Raw genomic sequence first — 22,413 nt, 5'->3', positions numbered from 1 at the left:
TTTTATACATCATGATACAAAACATTGCATGCTTTTAAAAACAGGAAACAGGATTCCAAACCTCTGAGCCCTGTACAGGCTTTAAGTCGCTTGAATCTCTTTGATAGGTCCTGGATGACAGGAAACAGTGGTGGAAGGTTCGGAACGGATCTGGACTTACAGGATACGTGCCAAACAACATCCTCGAGATCACCAAGGCTGTGGATCTGAACGGACGCGGCGAGCCAGTTTACAGCCACACCATTCAGGTGCGCTTTGTTCAATCACAGACTGGAGATAGAACGATAGACGCTTCGAGAAATCGCCAGTTTGGGTCATGATCATGCCCCCAGCCGTTAAGTGGCTGGTTAACGAAGGAGCTAAGTTCTGTTTGGGGGAGGGGCCTTTTCACACTCCTCCTGTCAATCACAGCGACACTAGCCAGTCACGCAGCTCGGAATCACGCAGGCCTGTAGGATGCACATGAGGGTTTACGTGCTCGTCACTGGTAGCTGGCGTATGAAAGAGGAAAGTTGGGTAGTGTTCTAATTTGAGGAGAAATGTAGTATTTAAATCTGTGGCACAAATGACTGGCTGTAGTAATTTGGTACGAGGACATTTGAGTAGATTAGCACTTGTGCAGTGTGTCTGCTTCTTTTTATTTATTTATTTATTATCATTGTTTGTGTTACTTTTTAAAATTCATCTTTTCTTTACACATTTATTTATCTAAAAGCTAATGATGCCAAAGAAGGAGTTTGAGCTGTTTAAGGTAGGGCAGGATGATTATGTGTGTGTGTGTGTGTGTGTCCTCCTAAATTCTCTCCCCTTAAACACTAATTGCATAGATTTTGTTCTTGTTTGTTTGTTGTACATACATCCTAAAATAGACATTTTCCCTGAAGTAAAGAGTTTTTAACAATCATAAATATCATCTAAATCATCATCATTAATATCTAAATATATTTCCAAAGTGTATATATTGATATAACTGAAGGATCAACAAATAATGCAGCCTCTTTTAGAACCTCAGTTAACGGTGAATTTTAAATCTATAAACCGATAATGTTTGTTTTGCGTAATAATACTCTGTAGTTTACAGGTATATTAACTTGTACACCACAAGAGGGCGCACTTGCATTTTAGGCGATGTGTGAATTTGCACATTGTATGCTAAGCTCCTTCGATAGTGAAGAAGGACAAGAGCAGGATTTTTTTTTAACAGCTTAGCGTGTAACATCACACAACTCACAGGCTTTTTCTCAAAGGAAAAAAAATAATGATGTCGCTGGAAAAGAAACAGCCAATCAGGGTTTACCTTGTCAGTATGATTATATTTAATAAAATATTTTGAGAGCGCTTCTCTTAAAATGTAAAAGATCGAGAGGAAATGTAGTCTCTCTCAGAACCTCGATCAATGATTAACCGATAATGCTTGTTTTGCATAATAATACTCTGTCGTTTACGTAGCTGTTAACTTGTTCACCACAAGAGGGTGCACTTGCGTTTTAGGGGATCTTGTACGTTTCTCATTATCCCTCATTTTAAAACAGTAATCTGTTATCTACTATAATGGTCACAGCATTGAAAATGTAAAATTAGACAGTGGGATGTTAATGATAAATAATTCTTTTAATTAATCACCTTTGACGATTTAACTTAGTAAACTTGTTTGTTTTGCATAATAATACTCCATCGCTTATACTGTAGATCTGTTAACTAGTGCACTACTCGAGGGCCCACTACAGTTTATGTATGATGATGCTCAATCGTTTATATTGTATTTTAGTCCACTCAATTGTGAATAAGGACAAAAAGACAAGATGAGGTTTTTTTTCTGAAAGGAAGAACATGGTGATGTTCTGGAAAAGAAACAGCCAATCAGAGTTTACCTTGTCAGTGAGTTAACATTTAACAAACAACTAAATATATTTCATAATATGAGCGACAGATTAAAAGGGTGGTCTCTCTCAGAACTTGAGTTTTTCATCGGTTTTGTTGGTAGAAGTCCTGCTTACTGTACGTTTCCCCGAGCAGTAGAAGTGTGACGTAGGTTTGCAGTGAGCGTGCTGGAGTGACTTTCCTTTGTGGCCTCAAATCAAAATCAATCACAGCTTTCATTTTTCCTTTCTTTTCCCCCTACACAAGCAATTGCTGGGTGAATTAAATGAGGTAATTACATTACAAGTGCACACATCAACCAAACATGATGTGATGCAATCTGAGGTTGGAGGTGTACATTATACACTCTAGAATAAATGTTCTACACTTTTGAATTTGTTCAAATGTGTCAAAGTAACTGACTGACACCAAGACCTGTTCAAACGAGCTGCTTTTTTTTCCCGTCGTTACGCAGAAACAGAGGACAGACTACGTGCCCAAACCTGGAATCATGTCCATCCCTCCCGCTCCGACCCCTCCTCCTCCAGCTCCTGCCCCTATGCTTCCTACCTACCCGCTGCCTCCAAGCGCACCCGCCCCTCCGGAGCATCACGGGAACTCGCCGTCCAACGTCAGCCGCCAGAGCAGCAGCACGTCCAGCGACAACGGCAGCATCACCATGAGGGAGCCGAAGGAACCCGGCGTGACGCCTGCTAACCGTACGCACGTCTTACTGTCGCCAGTACAACTCTGGAGACCTGTAGTTCTGAGTGTTTAACAGTTTAGTGTTTATCTGAGTGTTTAATCTGCCTGTTTGTTTTATACTCCGAGATAAGAATGCACTCTGTTTACTGGTTAATACATTTTAAGCCCTTATCTTGGTGACGTTATCAGATCTACACTCAGTGAAAGTGTTGACACATCAACAGCATTAAGCCACAAGTCTAGTCTTCTTAATTCACTAATACAAGATGGAAAGCTGCACTGATTCTTTAATTTTTTTATTTTTCGTTTTATCACCTTCCAGGACGCAAGTCCAACATGGAGGAGGTTCAGGACGAGCTGGTGCACAGACTCACTCTCGGTCGCAGCGCCCAGAAGAAGTTCCAGGCTCCTCCGCGTAGCACCAGTCAGTCCACCGCCAACATCAACTACGACTCCACGCCCGAGGATGTCAGAGTCTGGCTCGAGGCTAAAGGCTTCAGCCCTGTGTAAGTGTCTGAAGGCTTGTTATACAACTAATCTGATATTGGACAAGAGGTCAGGTCAAGTGGTTTTCATTTTAAACATCTACAGATGACAGGAACCACCAGAGACAATGTCTTCATCAGAACCTTTATATTTTTCATTTTAAAACATAATCTGTTATCCTCCATAAATGTCACAGCATTGTATCTTGATGCACAAAATACTGACTTTTAAATATAAAATTACAGGATATGACTGGTGATTTTAATGATTAATCGTAAATAATGAACAGTAATGTTTATTTTGCATAATAATACTCTGTAGCTGCACGCCACAAAATGGTGCATGTGCATTTTAGATGATGGACATTTTGAATGTTGAATAAGGACAGAGAGACAGGCTGTCCAAAGTTGAGCGAGCAGTGTGGGCAGTTTACTGATAACTGGATTACTTTTATTACCTTTTATGTGTCCTGGGCTGGTAATAAACACAAGGGCTGTACTGAAAGTATTGCAAAAATGGGCATAACATTGTTATTAACTGACATACAGTGGGCAAAGTGACTTTTCCTCCATTGTGGAACCCCTCGAAAAATCTCCTTTGCCTCAGTTGATGGTCTCACACTGCTTTACAGAGTGTTTACAAAGAAGACAAAAAACAATGAAGACGTCTAAAGAATCGTAAACCAGTATATTATAGAATATTCTTGAAAACCTATATTATTTAAATTTGACATTTCCCGCATTCTTAATTCACTAATAGCGACCTAATATTTTAAAATAGTGATAGTAAAAATAGTAGATAGTGACCATCGCTTTGGTTCTTCCCTGAACGTGCATGACATTCATGACCATCGAAGGACTTTTGGAGACTGATGTGTGTGTGTTTGTTGTGTGTGTGTACAGGACTGTAAACAGTCTGGGTGTGCTGACCGGAGCTCAGCTCTTCTCCCTCAACAAGGACGAGCTGAAGACCGTGTGTCCTGATGATGGAGCTCGAGTCTACAGCCAGGTCACGGTCCAGAAGGCTGCTCTCGAGGTGGGTTGACCTTTGCACCTCCTTCAGCACTCTCTACATCTTTCTGTCCCTTTTTTTTTCTTTCACTTTTCCAAAGCACTCTTCTGTACACTTTAAATTGAGTCTTTGCTCCGTCTCTGGGTTGATAGTAAGTGCTTAGAGAACTTGAGGATTAAAATGGGCCAAACTCTGGCAAGGTTGCCTCTGGTTTCTGTCGTGTTCTTCCTGCCTGCAGGTCTTCTTCTGAACCCTCCTATGATCCACTGATAAAGCCTTCAGCTAAAGCTCGCTAAGGTATTTAATATGTCGTCGACTGGTTGCTCTTCTCTGTTAGCGAGGGTTCAGTGTAACGAACTGATCTGGTGCGGCATTTTTTTAAAAGTACATACTACACAGTTATAAGAGACCTGACTAACAGAGATCGAGTAGACCAGTCTGAGATGGTCAGATCCACCCTGCAGACATACAGTACTGTATATATCCACCTGAGCAGCTTGATTTTTTATTTTGTAGCTCTCGGGTAGAAATCAGTGCAGCTCCTGCAGACACATGTCTGTGGTATTGGATGGCCATCACACTGACATGTGTTACTCCACTCCTCCCTGCTGATATTACTCCAAATCCTGTACGCTTCTAGGTTTTCTGCCTTAAATCAATCCTGTACTGTTTCTCCTCAGCGCTTCCTCCTCCTCATATCATGCAATCATTTAGACTTTTTTTTTTTTTTTAAGAAGTAAACCTTTCTCCGCGGCCTCCAAGTGGCGCAGTGGTAAAGTGCTCGCCCTATCATCCGGAAATCGCAAGTTTAATTTCCGGGTGATGCTGTAACCTCTCGCAGCCGGAGGTCTAGCGAGAGCTGATTGGTCGAGCTCTCACAGAGGGGAGGGATGAGAGGTGCTTAGTGCTTCCACATTAATCACGGTTCTACAGCCAATCAGGGGCGTCTGTGAGCTCACGCAAGCGGAAGGAGCGGATAGCGCTGTCCTCCGAGTGTGTTACTCCGCCCCCAATGGTGTGTGAGCGAGCGGTTTGAAAAGATGCGGTCGGCTGGCGTCACGTGGTTCGGAGGAAACATGTGATAGTCTTCGACGCTCCCGGCTGAATGGTAGTAGTAGCCTTAATGTGGGAGCCCCCTAGTGACGGGGAGGAATTGGACACGACTAAATTAGGGAGAAAATTAGGGAAAAATCCAAAAAAAGAAGTAAACCTTTCTCAATCAATAGAACTAATTTACTCTCTGTCTCCGTCTCTGTCTTTCTTTCTCTCTCTCTATCTCTGAATGTAGAAGAGCTCGGGCTCTGAGCTTCAGGAGATCATGAGGAGGCGACAGGAGAAACTTGCAGCGACGACGGCCAGCGACTCAGGAGTCGAGTCCTTTGATGAGGGGAGCGGCCACTGACCACACCCCTCCAATCCTTCAACCCGCCTCCTCCTCCTCCTCATCCTCCTCCACCTCATCCTCCTCCACCCCTTCTCTTGCACTTTTTCATCCTTTTCACATTGTCGTTTTTTCAGGACGCGGTCGAGCGCGCCAAGTTCGCAGCCATCATGCGGCGGCGTCAGGAGCTCCTGGACCCGGAACCGGACCACGGAACCAGCTGGGACGTAGATTAAGCAGGAGCGTAGACAAGAACGGCGTGATCGACAAAAGAACAAGGATGATGTGGGATTTGTAACATACTTTGCTACGTAGACCAAAATATATATATATATATAAAAAAAGAGTAACACAGTGAAGATAAATTTACTGTAGGTTTAACGAAATCATTAAAACGAGACTGAAGAAGGCGTAGTCGTTTTGTAGAGTTAAGCTTTTAAATCTTAAAACTCTTCAGTGCTTAATGATATAAATATTGCATATGATTATTTAAAAAAAAAAAGATATAAGAATTTAAAAACAATCGCATAGTCCTGCTGTGATTAGACTCGATGGAAGAAGACGTGAATTACAGGAAGCGAATGCGGATGTGATGCGCCGGGTCGATGACTGACTGACGGATGGACGGAAAATGATCATGTTGTCTCGCAGTGAATTGAAGGGACATGCTCAGGAAGGACAGGAAGGATGTTTGCTGGACTTTTTTCTCTTTTGCTCGGACATGGACTTTTTAAAAATCTTTTTTTTTCTTTTTAAATGATCAGACTAAACATGTGTAACTACTTGCTTGTATAGTGGGCTGTTGGCTTGGAAAGTAAAACATCTGGAGCGGTCTTTTTCTAACCAAACACACACACACACACACACACACACACACACACTGAAATATTGATACGGCAGAGGAATAGTGTACATTTATGTTTGCTGGGGGAAAAAAAGGCTATTTATGTCTTTGATAAATTTCTATTTAAGCCTAATGCCAAATGAGTAACTTTATATGTGACTTACTGTCCACAAAAAACAAACAAACAAACAAACAAACAAAAAAAATCTGTGGCCACTATAAAACCTGTCCTGTAAAACTCTGTCCTTCTACCGTGTCCTATCTAATATTGTAGATACCTTTTCAGGGATTATTTTTTTTCCTTTTTGTACTAGAATCTACCAAGCTGGCTGTTTTTTTTCTTTCTTTCTCTTTTAAGGTTACGTTTGAAACATCTGCATGCGTAATCAATTCTGTTTTTTTTTAAATGCTTTTGGATACTGTGGCAATATTTCGACAGGATGACTTTGTACTCTGCTTCTACCTTTTTTTCTCCTTTGTTTCATGTCTGATTTTAAGTGTTTACTAAGACATTCTTCAAGCTTGTTTCTTCAGTTTCTGTTCTCTCCGAACACAGAAAGGTTTATGTTTCATGGTTCGTGGTACTGCGTTTCTCTTTCGCAGATTTCTTAGCAACTCAAACGTGCCATGTTCGTATAGCGAGATCTTAAACTGCGGTAACCGAATAGTGAAAAGTCTCATCTGTACACACTCGAGTCCTTCTCGGTGCGATCCGTTTGATGAACTTTAAAGGCTCTGTGATGAGACCTAGCACCTAAATGGAAGGTAAAGATAAACTCTACAGAAGAAATAAAGAAATCTATATGAAATCTACACCGTCTATGTGACTGGGTGTGTATCTATGTATGTATGTATGTGTGTGTGTGTGTGTGTGTGTAAATGCTCTTGCCTTTGTAGAGGATCAGCTCAGTGGCAACAGTGAGTGTCAGGGTGCCATGTGCAGAAGTGACGTCAGAATCAGGAATAATAGAAACCACCACTTGAGGGCAGGATTTAGCTGTGAGACAGCAGGTACATACAGTGTAGATGTTCCTTTCCTAACCTCGGGAACATCGTGAAAGGTGTTACACATTTTCTCAGACACACACACACACACACACACACACACGTTCAATTGTTTTCTTTATTGTTTCCAATAAACACACACAGAGTGAAACTAAGAGGATGACAAGTGAGCGATCTCAGGCTTAAAGTGATGCATTGCACAAAAGAAATGGCACCGAAGACAAACTGGATACAGCTGGACGTACTGTACACCAGGTGAAAGAAAATGTTTTTTTTTTTTTTTTTTAAGTGACATGAGGACCGTCTGAAGGTCTTGGGTCTCTGTAAGCCTGTCTTTTAAAAACGAGAAATAGTCCAGAGTCTCGGATTTTGATCCGTTTCAATTTAATATGAATTGAGAGACGTGTCTTTAAGGCTTCTAAGCCGGATATCATTTATTTCGAATGATCTTACTGTATATAGTGCAGCTTTATAGCGGAGATATTCCTTGTTTTATTATCATTATTTTTTCATTATTATTATTATGAACTTGTGTAGTGAACACTGTGAGTACCGCTTGAGCAGACGTCCTTCATCATCATCATTTACATACATGGCAATGTGCAATACAGCTGATGAAATCATGATAGGAAGATGTATGGAATTCCATTTTTTTTCTGCCAATACTGCTTTTTTTCCATACGTAAGCACAAACACAGGAACTCGACCAGCTTTGCCAGCTTCGCTGTAAAAAATAAACAGTTTAAAAAAAAAACAAATATTACGTCCTACAGATCTCTACATGACAGGATATGTTTGGTTGGACCCAAGCGAGCTGAACTCGAAAGACTTTTTTTTTTTTTATTTTAAGCATTCATTTGTGTTTTTTTTCATCTTGTAGTCTTGGCTACAGTCTCAGCCAGGTTTCCTTACAGACCGAAAGATGATGTGTCCATTCCAGCGCCACATCTGTCCGAATGTTATGAGCGCTCAGACGCAGCAGGTTCCGCCGCACCACGCTTAGACCCGGTTCGTCTGCTTTAAGAACCGGCGATACCGTTCATCCAGCAGGCGGTGAAGGCGATAAGAACAGACGGGGGGGCGCGGTGACGTAAAACATACGTGTATTTCGCGAGATACATAATCAGTGCAAATGATACAGAACCGAGCGGCACGTCTAGACCGGGTTCTAGTAGTCGTACCGCAGAATAGCTTATCGAGAGTAGTACAGCAGTAAGGAACGCTCTCTCACACACACACACACACACACAATTGTACTGAAGTGTCTTTTTCAGGGAGGGAGTGGCAGTGTGACACTTAAAGAGTCTGATGCAGCTTCAGGATCCAAGGCGATGAAAACTAATACTATGAACGTACATGGAAGGAAAAAAAAAAACACCAGTCTTACAAATAACGGTGCCCTGACGTCCTCGGAGACGAAGCGTAGACCTCCTCGGCAGACGGGGTTGGTGGTTGCGGACGATCCTGAGAATAAAACTAAATGCTAAATGTCCGTTTAAACACTCTCACCACAAACAAACAAACGAACACGCTGCTAACTCGAAGGAAGCAGCCTGGACGTCGTCATCGTCGTCGGATTCCTTAAGGCATGTCGTTTATGTCCTGTTGTGCCTTCGTCGGTTGGGACAATAGAATGTCAAAGCTTGGGTGGTTTCTGCGACTCCTCTGCTGCAGTCTTTATTTGTTTCGTTGTTTACGTGGTAGGCCTTTCCGCAGAGAATAAATGCCTGAAGCAAAGGAGAGTGCAGGGCGTCAGTAGAGCCTGTAAAACACACACAGACCTTCAGGTTAGAGCGGGAAAACTCAACAGGTGCAGAAGGGTAAAAAAAGATCTTTCACAAACACAACACATGTTTATCAGGTTTATATCCAACCCTGATCCTCTTTACTGCATTTCCCCGGGCTTTGACCTCATACACAGGTGTTCTCTGTGGAACAACATTCACATGGTGACGTAAACAATTCGTTCTTTTTGAGCAAATCTTTACGTGACTCAGGAGAACGAGTAGTCTCGGAGAGTGACCCGTTCATTTTCTACTGGGCGCGCATGCGCAATTCATTGCAAAACCTCTGTATCAATAGAATTGAGCGATTCTTGCTCAATGAAACTTCTACTCCAAGTCGTTCGTTCTTTTGTCACGTGACTCCCATAAACGCTATGCAGTGGAGTAGATTCAAAAGAATGAACGACTCAGACTAGACGATATAAGAGGTGAGCTACTCATTCTGTTTATTACAATATGTCCTTAGCTGCATTGTAATATTTTCATTACTGGGGCTAGAGCCAAAATTTGTGTTGGGGTCTGTTTATTGAAAATGCAACATTTTATTTTATTTCTGATCGAAATGACTCTAAAAAAAGATTTGTTCATTTTGATGAACGAGATTCTAAGAACCGAGTCACTAAAATGATTCAAACTTCCCGTCACTAACCCGGAAATGCCTGACATGCTAGAGCCGCGAGTGTGAGTCTGAGAATCACATGATGGGTTCTGTGCTCTATCAGTGTAAGGATGCAGCACACATACAGTACAGTACATTCCCTCTCCTGTCAATCTCCTCCAAAGTAATGTATGTGGAAAAAGGCGGAGAGCGCTTTTCTCAACCCTGCTGATGTGTAGAATTACCCGTGGTGACAACACAAACACTTCACATGTTCTGGGATGTTCCTTATTCAGCTTTATCCCTCACTTTATAACTCATGAAGCCCCTAAGTGGCAGAGCAGTCCAGTCCAGGACACGGGTGATCCGAGTTACTGTCCTGGTTAGGAAGGGATCCTGCTTTGGGACAATGTCAATTGTTAAAAGTGCTATAGAAATAAAATTGAATTGAATTAAAAATTGAAGTTAAAGGTTCAAGCTCCAGCTCTACCAGGTTGCCATGGAGAGAGCTTGAGCAAGGTGTTGAACTCTGTTGTCTGATCCTGGGGCGGTGTATCATGGCTGACCCTGCGCTCTGAGCCTGCCTATGCTGGATATGTGTATTTGCAGTAATGTATGTCTGACAACGGATATATATATATAGTGCAGTATAGATTGACATATTTTTAATATGTGGCAGTATGTGAAGTGAATTTTAGTTCATTTTAACCAACTATCCAAACATGACTAAGCAAGGGCAAAGAAAAAGGAAAGATGCACATGATTACGTGTTTTTATTGTTGCTTTCAGTTGTTTCTATGACATAATAATAATAATAATAATATGCTAATTTTGTGAGTTCTACATATCTGCAACATCATTCCCAGATTCTGGTCGTGTTAAAACTTAAGCTTTATAAAAGTAATAATGATTTTTTTTAAACAAAGTATATATATATATATATATATATATATATATATATATATAATATATCTATGTATACACTACCGCTCAAAACTTCGGGATCACTTGCAAATTTCTTTGTTTTTGTTTAGTGAACAAACAATACTGGGGATTTCACAACTATAAAATAACACATGAAATTATATTATTATGTAACAACACCATCAACAGTCAGTTGTTATTTAAAGACACAGAGATCACGGAGGTCAGCCTTTCTGGAATAGAATTCTTGCAAGAACAGTATTGTGTCGAGTGCATTTGCAAAACCCATCAAGCACTGTGATGAAACTCTCATGAAGACCAGGAGGGCAAAACTTACTTCTGCGGCAAGTTCACAACAACCAGCACCTCAGATTAGAGCGTTTAATGTTCTGCTAAAGCGATATTTAGTTTCTTATAGTGGATTAACTCATTCACAACCATTCCTCACTCACGACCATCCTCACTTTGCGTGCGCGTGTCCCGGCTGCCGTTAAGACTTGGTGACGTTCTCGTAGATGACGTCGCTGGTGAGACTCTGCTGTTTTTTCTTTTTCCACATGAGAAGGACGCACTGATGTATGAAGACGTACTGTTCCTGCGGATAAAGAGAGATTTTTTCTTTTACTGCTGTAATAAGCAATACTACAGTACAAGCAGCTCCAGATGGGACGCCGGCTACGATGAATGATATTCGTAGGAAACGTTAAACGCACTACAGGAAATTAGAGCAACGTAAAACAAGTCTTTCTTCACCAGCTATTACTAAATGCAACTGATTAAAGCGAGACAGAAAACACACACACATTACCTCTGTTTGCACCATAGACAGTCGATGTGAGCGCATCTCTGATACCATGCCCAGTATATCAGCGTACTCGTGCTCCCGGAGATGCTGCATCAGCCGGTCCAGGGCGATAAACGTGCCTGTGCGACCCACACCAGCACTGCGGGGTTACAAAACACACACAATACAGTACATATGTAAAGATCACTCAAAACAGTCCACAATTTAAAGGCTTGAAGATCAGTGGTAAATATTTGGCTGATATAAGTGAGGTCCAGGGAAGACATAAAGACAGACTGAGTGAACTTTACAATAGCGTAGGGATTTCTGTATCGTCTGGGTTCTGAAAACTGCATGAGACGTGTAAAAGGGTGTAATTACTTACACACAGTTGTGCTTATTTGCTACAGTACTGTATTAGCCTTTGAAACAGGCTGTCCCAGTTCAAGTATGGAAACTGTCCCTATGCTACGGTGGAAATGCTTCGACGGCATGACTGCTTTCTCAACAAAGCCAAACATTTTTTGTTAACACTGTGTGAGTTATGGGCTGGCAAGCTGGCTGAGTGGTTAGCACTGTTGCCTTGCACCATCAGGGTCTGGGGTCGATACCCACCTCGGGGTCTGTGTGCATGGAGTTTGCCTGCTTCCACTATTTGCTGATCCCGAACTGCCGTTAGTGTGTGGATGTGAGTGTGTGTGCATGCCCTGTGTGACCCTGTATACAGGATAAGATAGACAGTGAGTGAGCGAGGACCTCATTGTCTTCTGTCTGTCCGTTGACGCTTAAGAGATTCAGATGATGCAACTTCCTATTGAGTAGCTTTTTGTAAATTGCGTGAACCTTGTGTGACACCAAAAGCGCACCTTTTTCACAACCTGTAATGGCTGAGAACGTTTCGGGCATGGTTCAAGATTCACACATTTAGTTTAAAATATATCTTTTGAAGTATTTTTATGATTATATTTCCATATTTCCGTTTAAAACTTTGTAAGAGAATTTTACGATGTCATAGTAGCAGCAGATCAACATCATGTGTGGTCGTATTCCACGATGATATGAACCTGTTTAACGAAATAACATTTAAAAGTGATCCATCTGTTTCTTGAGAGCTAAAGATGAGTAGGTTAGTGGCTACATAACTTAGCCTCATTTAGGTCTTAGTTGTCTTTTGATGTTTTTTATTGCTAAACATTGAGGATGTCATAGTGAGGGAAGAAAAATCTTAAATAACCAACCTTTAAATCAGTTGCTACTGAAAACTCTTGCTTTGTTTATTGGAAAAAACTCAAAACTGGTGGAAATGCTCTTTTTCCCCCAGACTGCTCCATTATTACTTATTGGCTTCTGCAAAGGGATCTACAGATACTGAGTGCAGGATCTAAGTCATATTTCAGTAGACTTCTTAGCATCACAGACTAATAATAGCGTGTAAACAGAAGTCTAATCTGTGACGTTTAAATATCACAAAGCCACCAGGAGGGAGATCAACAATACGCCGCACTTCAAGAACAAACTAATAACGCTGGAAGTGGAAAGCACTTAGACACTCATCAATAACTGCTGTGTGTTGTGATGGAGATCAGGGAGGGGAAAAAAACAGCTTGAGGCCTTTGACATCAAGGTCGGTGTTGGCAAGCACACAGCCGGGATATTTAACTTCTAAAGCTGTCACAGTGAGCCTTCTGGAAATTTCCCCAAATAGAATTAAAACAGGAGTCCAGGATTTTTTTTTTTTTTTTTTGTAATATAGCTTCAATGTAATATTTGCTGAGACATAAACTGCAGCCTGTAAAGCACCTTTGGCTTCATAAACAAGAAAAAATGCCGGATAAGGAGGCGAGATCCTGACAAGGTCATCCCTTTTATACAAGCAGACGGCTTACACTGATGTGCCTTTAGTAGAATTGTATGTGTGTGTGTCAGCTATATAACTCGTATTTGCACTGACCAGACACTTAACTAAACAGAACAGCAGTATAGTCCTGTTGATGAGGTTATAAAGTAGCATGAAATGGCAAAGGGTCTCAAGGGTTTCATGGATTGTCATTGTTTGTATTTTAGAATCACTTACCTTTCACCAAAACCACTAACTACAGGTCATCCCCTACTTATGAACAGGTTTAGTTCCGGGAGCACGTTCGTAACTCGGATTTGTTCTTAAGTCCGACAAAGTGAGTCTTATACACCTTTGAGACGAATATACAATGCAAAGCATACCAATCAACTCGTCTGAATCTCTGTCCTTTTTCCTCACACTGCCATCATGTTGCCAAAAATTGTACCCACACCTAAACGGAAATTAATCTCAAAGTGAAGTGCAACAGTGTTGTTCAATAGCGAGGGGAATCCCGGGCGCCATTTTGTCTCAGAGCTGTTTTTCACTGTATTGGACTGTGAACACTGTTTTGTTAAGGATGTTCCTAAAATTATGATTCTTCACCATCAGGACAGCTTTACAAGACAGACATTTTCTGACTGATTTATCGAAACCGGTGAGGCAGACTCATTTCTCTCCTTCGATCCAGTGAGACAAACTACACTTTTTTTATTACACAGAGCCAGGCTTAACCTTTGGCCCCAGACTGGTCAAGGATTACGAGTAGACGCAGTGAAATGAGGTGAATGGTGTACAGCACGATGCCGAGGTCCTTTCGGAATCCAGGCCGCAGAGATTCCCTTTACAAATATATTCTACCCATCTACCACATGGTTAAGGGCTGTGTTTGAGCTAAGAGGTATCAGCTCAGGAGAACAACTAAAGCACCTACAGGTTACACCACACTGCTGCTGAAACCTCGGAATAAGTAAACAAGTGAAATATGTTCAACAGAATGTAAACAGGTAAATAATGGCAGGTTTATGCACATGGACAGACTTTGAATCACTATAGAGCTCTTTAGAGTGTGTACTGGCTCAGGAAGCCCAGATTCACTTCACACTGCCTGGGCGACTGCAGAATAAAGAACGAGCAAACAGGACATTCAAACAGTGTGTAAATGTGGCTAAACACCTAGCAACTGCGCTGAGTAAAGCGTGGCATCTGTTTGCAGGCATACCACCAGGGTCTTTCTGCTCTGCCATGGAGCTGTGCACTTGTGCAGAATCTGAGGTGTGAAGTGGCGTGGTGGGGCACAAGGGCACGCTGCTCTTCATGCTTGCGAAAAACAATGGAGGACAAAACAAAGTAGTGGATGTCATAACGCTGAGGATTATGTGTCAAGGACAAGCAGGGACCGTGTCTATTGGACGAAAATGGTATCAACCTGAAGCCCTTCCACCTTCATAACGTTTATTTGTTAATAAAACTAAATGGATACCGTTGTACTGTAAGTAATATCTATAAGGGGTTGTTCGAGTCAAACCCGGACCCGTGCTGAAATTTCTGGTGAATGAAGGAGTAAAACTGATCAACATTCACAGAAGCCTTTGAGCACAGTAATGTGATGAGGCTGCACCACTTGCACATTACAGGAACTCGCCTGGGAGTTATCGCCAGATCACCCGTACAGTTCTGACCTCATTCCAAGCCTTTTTCCATACTGTATGTCTGGGCTATTAAAGGAGTTCCTGGGAGGCCAGTGTTTCAGATCAGGTAGTCTGATCATGATGATGGCGTACTGAGAGAACTTTCTAGGTTGATGGTATCCAACACTAGTGAAACACTAGTCCTTACTGCATAAAGTTCTCTGAAATGCACACTTGATTACTTTTAACGGTGCAATGCTTAGCAAAGGTTGCTGAGAAAGCTAACTTTTCTCCCAGAATGCTTGTCAGTCACTGTACAGGTCACCCCAGAGCCTGGAGGCAGGACATTCGGGAATCATTCAAATGTCACTCAGCTATCTGATTGTACATGAGACATGAGATAAACTCTTGGGGGGGAAGAAACTGTCTAATCTTAATCTTGTTGTGATAACTAACACGACCTGGGACACCATTAGTTATAAATAGTTGTTCACAGCTCCTTTTCCTTCCCTTAACTCGCTGCACATCAGCACTTTCCTGACGCTAGCTCTCGTTAAAACACCAGACTTTCAGTCAGACCGCAGAATTAGATTTGACAGGAAGGCTGTCTGTGATCTGTGCTGTGCAAGAAGTGTCAGGTCCGTGACAGGCAGTTTATAAAGGACTGCTGGTTTCAATTCTTAAAGGAGTGAAAAACAATTTTTAAAGCCGCCAACATGGGACGGATCCTCACATTGATATGATCGTACAGGTGACGTGACATCCAACCAATCTCCGTTCGATCGGCGTTCCTCTGACATGTACTCGCTGTAAAGGATTTCAGAGTTGGTTTAATAATTTAGAGACGCGCACATCGGCATGCCCCCGGGAGCAGCGCTCACCCACAATGCGCCTCACAACAGAAGTGTTGTGATGCAGATTCACTTCTACATGCTTCTGCACAGAATATTAACCAGCCTTGGACCCGTCACTGGTTACGGCTTCTGCTTCTCTCCTCACATGCTTTTATATGAGTAATGCAACCTGGCACTTTTTAGTGTGTTTACTGTCGGTCTCAGGATTACACCCGTATCAGCACAAAAGGATAGTGCTGAACCGCCAGCTGTGTGGAAAATAAACATGAAAGGAGATCATTTGAACACCTGGTGAAGTTGCATGGTATAGAAAAATCAACAGTAAAAACCAGAGCTATGTGTAATAGTGAAAGTAGGAGCATTTCCAGACACACACACAATGTAATGAGAACTCACAGGATTGGGACGACACAGCTGTTTGTCCAAAAGAAAACCACTTGTGAGTGAGACTAATCAGAAAAAGGTTAGAATTTGCTAGAAAGCATAAAAATTGGACTTTAGAGCAATAGAAAAAGGTCATGTGGTCTAATGAGTCCAGATTCATCCCATTTCAGAGTGATGGTGCGTCAGAGTAAGAAGGGAAGCATATGAAGCGATGCGCCCATCATGTATAGAGTCCACTGTACAAGTCTCTGGAGACCTTGTTATGATCTGGTGTTGCTTCAGTTGGTCAGGTCTAGACTCAGCAACGTTATGTAGCAATAAAATAATGTCAGCTCACGACCTGAATGTACTGAATGACCAGGTTATCACATCTATGAAGTTTTTCTTCCCTTAAACTGTAGCAAGAGACTTAAATGTTGAAAGTGGTTCTGGGCGCATAAGGTAATCAAAGCTAAAGGTGATCTTGGAGTGCACCACAAACACCAAAAGCAAAAATAAAAGTCAAGTCTCATTAGTTACAAAGATTTCCACTCCCCAAAATACATTTCTTTTCTTTGCTATACATCTCAATCCTTGCAATCTTTGTCACCACCACGTCTAGTCATTCTTGTTGCCATCTATCCATCCATTATTATTATCTATACCGATTATTTCGGGTAGGGTCATGGGGGGGCATGGAACCTGTCACGGCATGGAATCATTCACTACAGGAAATTTGAAAACACTATCTAGCCTACACTGCATGCTGGAGGAAATTGTCCAAGCACAGCAAGAACATGCAAACTCCATGCACAAGGCTGAAGATGAGATTTGAACCCCCAGCCCTGGAAGTGTGATGCATGTGGTGAAGACATAAAAAAAACACATTTAGTTTTTAAATTCGTCTGAAACTACAGCTTTCAAAGTATCAGAAAAGAATAAGCTGTTCAGTGTCGCCTTAAGAACTAAATTTTTGCAAGAAACTTATCGGCATAAGAAGCATTTTCGACATACAAGTGATTGAGTCTACTGTGCCTTTGTGCATATTTTTTGCAAGATGTAGTGAGACATAGTGTAGTTGGTGATGGATGTTGTTCATGTCAGTGGTGTTGATGTTAGGGCTAATTGGTGTATGTAAGAGCTCTGATCTCTGAGCGTCTGTACCTGCAGTGAACCGTAACTGGTCCTTTGGTCCTGTTAACCTGCTGGCGCACTAACTGCACAAACTGCAGGATGCTCTCGATGGCGTTGACCGTGGGCACGCCGTGATCAGGCCAAGACGTGTAGTTAAAATGCAGTACGTCCTGCACCTCGTCTGCCTGTAAAGCGAAAGACAGAGAGAGAGAGAGAGAGAGAGAGAGAGAGAGACAGAAAACCGTATGAGTCAACGGAGCACATTCACGGCTCCTCAGGCAATTCTCCACATCCGTGTCTGACAAGACACATGACTAGCTGTTAGCATGAGCTATATTTAACCCTTCCAGTGATCACACCTTCCTTTCACATGTTGTCACAAAGCCTTGCAATCAAAATCCTGTTAGAAAGAAAATACACACACACACACATCTAGCTAGAGGGGAGGCTGAAAAAAAACTGCAGGGTGATGAAAGGACTAGATTGTGAAACGTCTCTAATCGAGCTGGATGTCTCTCTTTTTCTCTCTGCCGAGTCTGTTAGATGACACTCACATAGCTGAGGCGGAAATTCCTGATGGTCCATTCAGGAGACTCGCTTTCAGACAGCATCTCTACCGTGATCTCGCCGTAGGCAACCGGCTCGTCTGTAAACGGCCAGTAATGATCACACTTCACCTGCGGGAGAGAACGACCGGAGATTAGCACAATAGACAAGCGACATCTGTACAGATGTGCATGCACTGCATAATTAAATGCATCAAACGAACAGGTGCAAACTCAATGCAGACCAGAGACGGGAATTAAAATTAAATTGGTGAGAAAGTGCATTTTCAGACAACATTTTTCATAATACTTAATGCTTCTTATCTCCCAATCCATGCTTGGTCTTTTTGCAACCATTCATACACATTTATATTTTTATCAGATGAAAAAGAAACACATTTGCTAAATACAGTTCCTTGTCCTTTTATGTCTGTGGTGTCCGTAACTTTTTGGATTCAAATGTTTCATTGATCTTAACTGTCATTCAGATGAAACTTGGCCAATTTAGATTTCACATGACAAGACATAAACCTGAAAAACTGTATTATTCCAAAATGCTAAATTGTTCGGATATTGCAACATCGCAACTGACATGGTTACGGACACTACAGAAAGAAATTCTTCATTTTGCACGGAATGCTTTAATCTAAGCAACAATTTTAAAAAGGTCATATGCTTCTAAACCTTACACCAATTTAAACATCAATACTTATAAAATATGAATAATTTGTATTTTAAATGATTATTATTTGCAGCGTGACAGTATAACACTGAAAAATGGCCTTTTTGGGGCACATATAAAATCATCTCTCCAAAACGTCTGATTTTTAGAGAAGCAAGATCATTTGGTCACATCCATGTTGCATAAACTTCAGAAGTAGCTTCTTTCGCCGCACACATTTTCTGTATTATCGGTATAACATAATATATACACAAAATAAATAAATAAATAATAAAATCAGCACCAATACTGTGTTTTGGCCGTCGACATTTTTACTCTTTTTAAATTGAAAGTTTTCTGCTTCTACAAGCCTGCAGTTCCTTTTATGGCTTGAACTACATAAATCATCCTAGAAATATGCTTCATAATCCTACACTTCATTTATCGTAGTCAGTAGCACAGGAGATGGATCTGACTATATTAAAAACATTTTCATTGTACAGATGTAAGGAATGTAACAATTGAGCAATTACCTAGTTATTTTTCTTCTTCGCACGATGCTTTACTTAATAAGTGGCGCTTGCAAAGCAAAGCATTACTGTTATTATCTTGCAGGCTTATTTATTTATATATATATTTTTTTTTAATTCTTCCTCTTTCTCAAACTTTGGCATGTAACTAGTCTCGTACTGTTTGTCAAATCATGCGGCTTATTCGGGAACAGGGTGCTAAGACTTCGCCCAGAGGGGGCAATTTACTGCCAAAAAACTCCATAGACTTAACATTAAAACCAACTTTGATGGATTGTTGCGCAGAGCAAGAATTTAGTATAAATATAAAATTTACCACATTCGAAGAGCCTTGTAAGCTGTACCCCACCAGAGGGTATAAGTTGTACCCCAGGGACGCAAGAGGTCCCCAAATTTGCCCCATTGACATACAGTATGATGGTAAAGGTACACCCTATTGAAACAGGAATGCTCACAGTTGCATTCCCTGCTATGGTGACTGCCAGCGGAACTTTGAAACTGATCCTAACTGTGGGTCCCACTGTCATAGAGACCTGGGGGCGGGCTCATTTTACTCGGGCAACCAATCAGTTTCCTAGGATCATTGTAAAGCTGTCAAGCCAAAGCCCTAACTACCGCTTTAGAGCAACTGATTCCGTTGACTGTCATTATAAAAGGCCCAGAGGCCTGAGTTCTTCAGGAAATGTACCTGTACGTAGTGTTTTACTATTAATTAAAGTAGTCCATATGTTTTTTTTTTTACAGATACTGACCCTGCGCCGCTCGTTGCACTGAGTCAGCATGACGATGACGTGCGAGTTCTGCTGCATCACCATCTTCCAGAAATCGTTGCGCGTCTCCGGGAGCGGCCCCTGTGTGGCGATGTACTCACGAGGCGACTTGTAGCCCTGTCGTCATGAAGCCACGGGGAGAATTATCATTGTAGCATGCTAAGGTTCTCAATTGACTGTACATACACATACAGTACAGTGATTATTATACAGTTTTCCACGACAGGTGCTGCGTAAATACTCACTGGAATGTAGTTAGCGTTAATGTAGTCAGAGCCTTCGTCGTTGTGCATAGAGATCAGCTTCACGCGGCTGAAGTCGTCTGGTTGAAAAAAAAAAGTGATTATTGTCGTCAATGTTTCATAATTGTCGATACGAACAATAAACAAAGCAGAGTAAATTTAGCAGAGTACTGACAGCTGTTTTTGCCACCTGGCTGCTCTGTGTGTGTGTAGGAGTGTGTGGGTGTGTGCAAGAGATAGTGTTGATAGAGTAAGTAGCTAGTGGGTGGAGTATCAGTGTCATTCTCTTTCTTCTAGAGGTGAGAGACGAGCACTCACAGGGTAAGATGTTGGTGTAGCGGTTCTTGGGTCTGTTCACCGGCAGATCCGCGGCATCGTGGGAAAGGTCCAGGCCGACGCTCTTCAGCTCCTTTAATGAGACGGAGAGAGATGTTTTTACCCCCATGTGAACAAAGATCACGACAAAGGTTATACAGGCATTTTAAAGCACATACAGTATAATCATGGAGTGGAACAGATTTGGTGTACATTATGAAATCAAATGAGAGTCTTATTCGGGCGGATTAAACGCATGAGGTGGTTTAGTATTTCCCAGGTGCTGCTTTGTTATTTTACTTCCAGCTCTTTTTTTCCTCCTCTGAAAAAGTTGCAGGTTGAAACATCTATTGTTTCAGGTTGATTATTTTAGTCTGTAATTTTTTTTAATATAAATGCTGCCTCACTTTATACAGTATGTGCACGTGTCAGTGCCCCTCCCTCAGATATTTAACACTTTACGAATCACCAAATGAAAAACGTATACTTGTCCTGATGATTGCTTCCGTGTGTATTTAGCCTCCTGAGACTCTATAGTGTACATTGCAAATTGTCTTTGATGTTTCTCTTTGACAGCACTTGATAACGCCAAACTTAATCAGTGTCTTCTAAAACAAAGGAGTTTAGGAAAATAGTTATAACTAATATGACATATCAGTGGTGGCTGAAAGCGGTTAAGGTTCTGTGTTACAAATAAGAAGGCTGTGGGTTCAAGCCCCAGGACTGCTAAGTTGCCACTGTTGAGTTCTTGAGCAAGGCCCTTAACCCTATCTAAATCTTAATCCTAATATATACTACATATGAGACTCCTACAATGTAATTGGGAGAAAATGTCACATCCTCATATAAGGACATTTAGGTCTCAAACAGATAAACTGCTGCAAAATTCAAGAGTCTGCGTCTCGTATCCACACGAGTTACTTGTCAACTGTTTGTAATGTTGATTTGTTTACATTTTTAAGTTTTTCTGATTTTCGTTTCAATGGCGCTTACGTTTATTGTCTGATTTGTCTCAAGCAGCTATATTTCTTACAGGTTCGGAAGTATTAAAAATTACTAAAATGATTTAAGAATCACTGGAATGCTGAGTATATTGTATTGTTTAAACGTCATGTCTCATACAAAGGTAAAATATTTTTTCATGCCAATATTCTGCTCCACACTCCAGCTCAGTAGGGGGCAGTATTGCACCTACTGCTTATAAACTTAAAAGAAGAAGAAGCAATACTCCTGCAAAATGTGAATATTTCAAAAAGGTGTAAGGGTTTTTTTTTCTGCAAAAGATATGTTCGATTTTGTCAATAAATAAATGTAAATATTCATAAATTTTAGACGATTTTATTGGTTATAAATTTACCTAAATGAATCAAATCGACCAACAAAATATGGGTTAAATACAGAGGTGGGCAAAATACACAAATCCTGAACTTGAGTATAAGTAAAGATTCCCTAAAACAAATATTACTAATTTAAAAGTAAAAGTCCTTCATTTACTTGTTTTCCTGAGTAAAAGTACTTAAAATGTAAAAAATATAAAAAAGCTTAAAATGTACTTAATTGTCAAAAGTACAGAGCTTGTATTAGCTCATTTTATAATGAATGTCTCTCTTTCTCTGCTTCCTGATTGTGAACATGCTGTCTCCATCACTGTCTACAACCAGCTTTACTTCTGAACATGCAATTACGCATAATAGTCAGCAGGTGGTGTATTTGAAAGTTTCCCTTAGGTAACACGACAGCATGCTGAAATGTAGTGAAGTAAAAGTACAGATATTTGCTGTAAAATGTGTAAGAGTAAAAGTAAAAGGTATTTACTAATAAAACTACTCAAATAAAGTAAAATGTATGCGTACGTACAGTAATAAAGTAAATACACAGTTTGCCTTCTGTCCTACAGCTCTAACCAACTGAATGTCATGTTACAGTATGGAGCAAGGTAATAATACTGCAATTATGATGCAAACGTGATCCAACGCAAACCAAGTTCACAAAAATCACATGCTGCTAAAGACTCCAGGGGTCATTTTAGTGCTGTCTGGATGTAAGATTCATATCACAAAGGGCGTGTGTGAGGGAAATAATTAGACATCTTACTGATAAAAACCAATCCAATCCAAATAGAGAACAAAGGCAAAGAAACCGCTTTCAT

The 22,413-nt window shown here is 41.1% G+C and overlaps 2 protein-coding genes across 9 annotated transcripts in view; one reads left to right on the top strand and one right to left on the bottom strand.

Moving 5' to 3' along the window:
- The window catches only part of eps8a (epidermal growth factor receptor pathway substrate 8a), a 64,970-nt gene extending 57,870 nt beyond the window's left edge, over positions 1 to 7,100 (top strand). For 3 of the 6 annotated variants that reach the window (XM_053508634.1, XM_053508630.1, XM_053508631.1), the window contains exons 17-23: positions 108 to 248; positions 716 to 751; positions 2,128 to 2,151; positions 2,336 to 2,579; positions 2,888 to 3,071; positions 3,954 to 4,086; positions 5,351 to 7,100. In XM_053508634.1, coding sequence (XP_053364609.1) covers positions 108 to 248; positions 716 to 751; positions 2,128 to 2,151; positions 2,336 to 2,579; positions 2,888 to 3,071; positions 3,954 to 4,086; positions 5,351 to 5,464 — 876 coding nt within the window. In that variant the 3' untranslated portion in view covers positions 5,465 to 7,100. The remainder of the gene's footprint in view (positions 1 to 107; positions 249 to 715; positions 752 to 2,127; positions 2,152 to 2,335; positions 2,580 to 2,887; positions 3,072 to 3,953; positions 4,087 to 5,350) is intronic. The other 3 variants (XM_053508635.1, XM_053508633.1, XM_053508632.1) reach the window with 2 other exon arrangements.
- A 313-nt stretch (positions 7,101 to 7,413) lies between these two features.
- ptpro (protein tyrosine phosphatase receptor type O) overlaps positions 7,414 to 22,413 on the bottom strand; it is a 69,109-nt gene continuing 54,109 nt past the window's right edge. For all 3 annotated transcript variants that reach the window (XM_053508973.1, XM_053508974.1, XM_053508975.1), the window contains 8 exons: positions 20,268 to 20,358; positions 19,953 to 20,029; positions 19,690 to 19,824; positions 17,756 to 17,878; positions 17,232 to 17,386; positions 11,407 to 11,542; positions 11,063 to 11,193; positions 7,414 to 9,054 (listed from right to left, as the gene is read on the bottom strand). In XM_053508973.1, coding sequence (XP_053364948.1) covers positions 11,089 to 11,193; positions 11,407 to 11,542; positions 17,232 to 17,386; positions 17,756 to 17,878; positions 19,690 to 19,824; positions 19,953 to 20,029; positions 20,268 to 20,358 — 822 coding nt within the window. In that variant the 3' untranslated portion in view covers positions 7,414 to 9,054; positions 11,063 to 11,088. The remainder of the gene's footprint in view (positions 9,055 to 11,062; positions 11,194 to 11,406; positions 11,543 to 17,231; positions 17,387 to 17,755; positions 17,879 to 19,689; positions 19,825 to 19,952; positions 20,030 to 20,267; positions 20,359 to 22,413) is intronic.

Source organism: Clarias gariepinus, chromosome 12 (assembly GCF_024256425.1).
Source record: "Clarias gariepinus isolate MV-2021 ecotype Netherlands chromosome 12, CGAR_prim_01v2, whole genome shotgun sequence".
Lineage (NCBI taxonomy): Eukaryota > Metazoa > Chordata > Actinopteri > Siluriformes > Clariidae > Clarias > Clarias gariepinus.
Note: the sequence above shows the minus strand (reverse complement) of the source record. Positions and strands in the feature narration are given on the sequence as shown.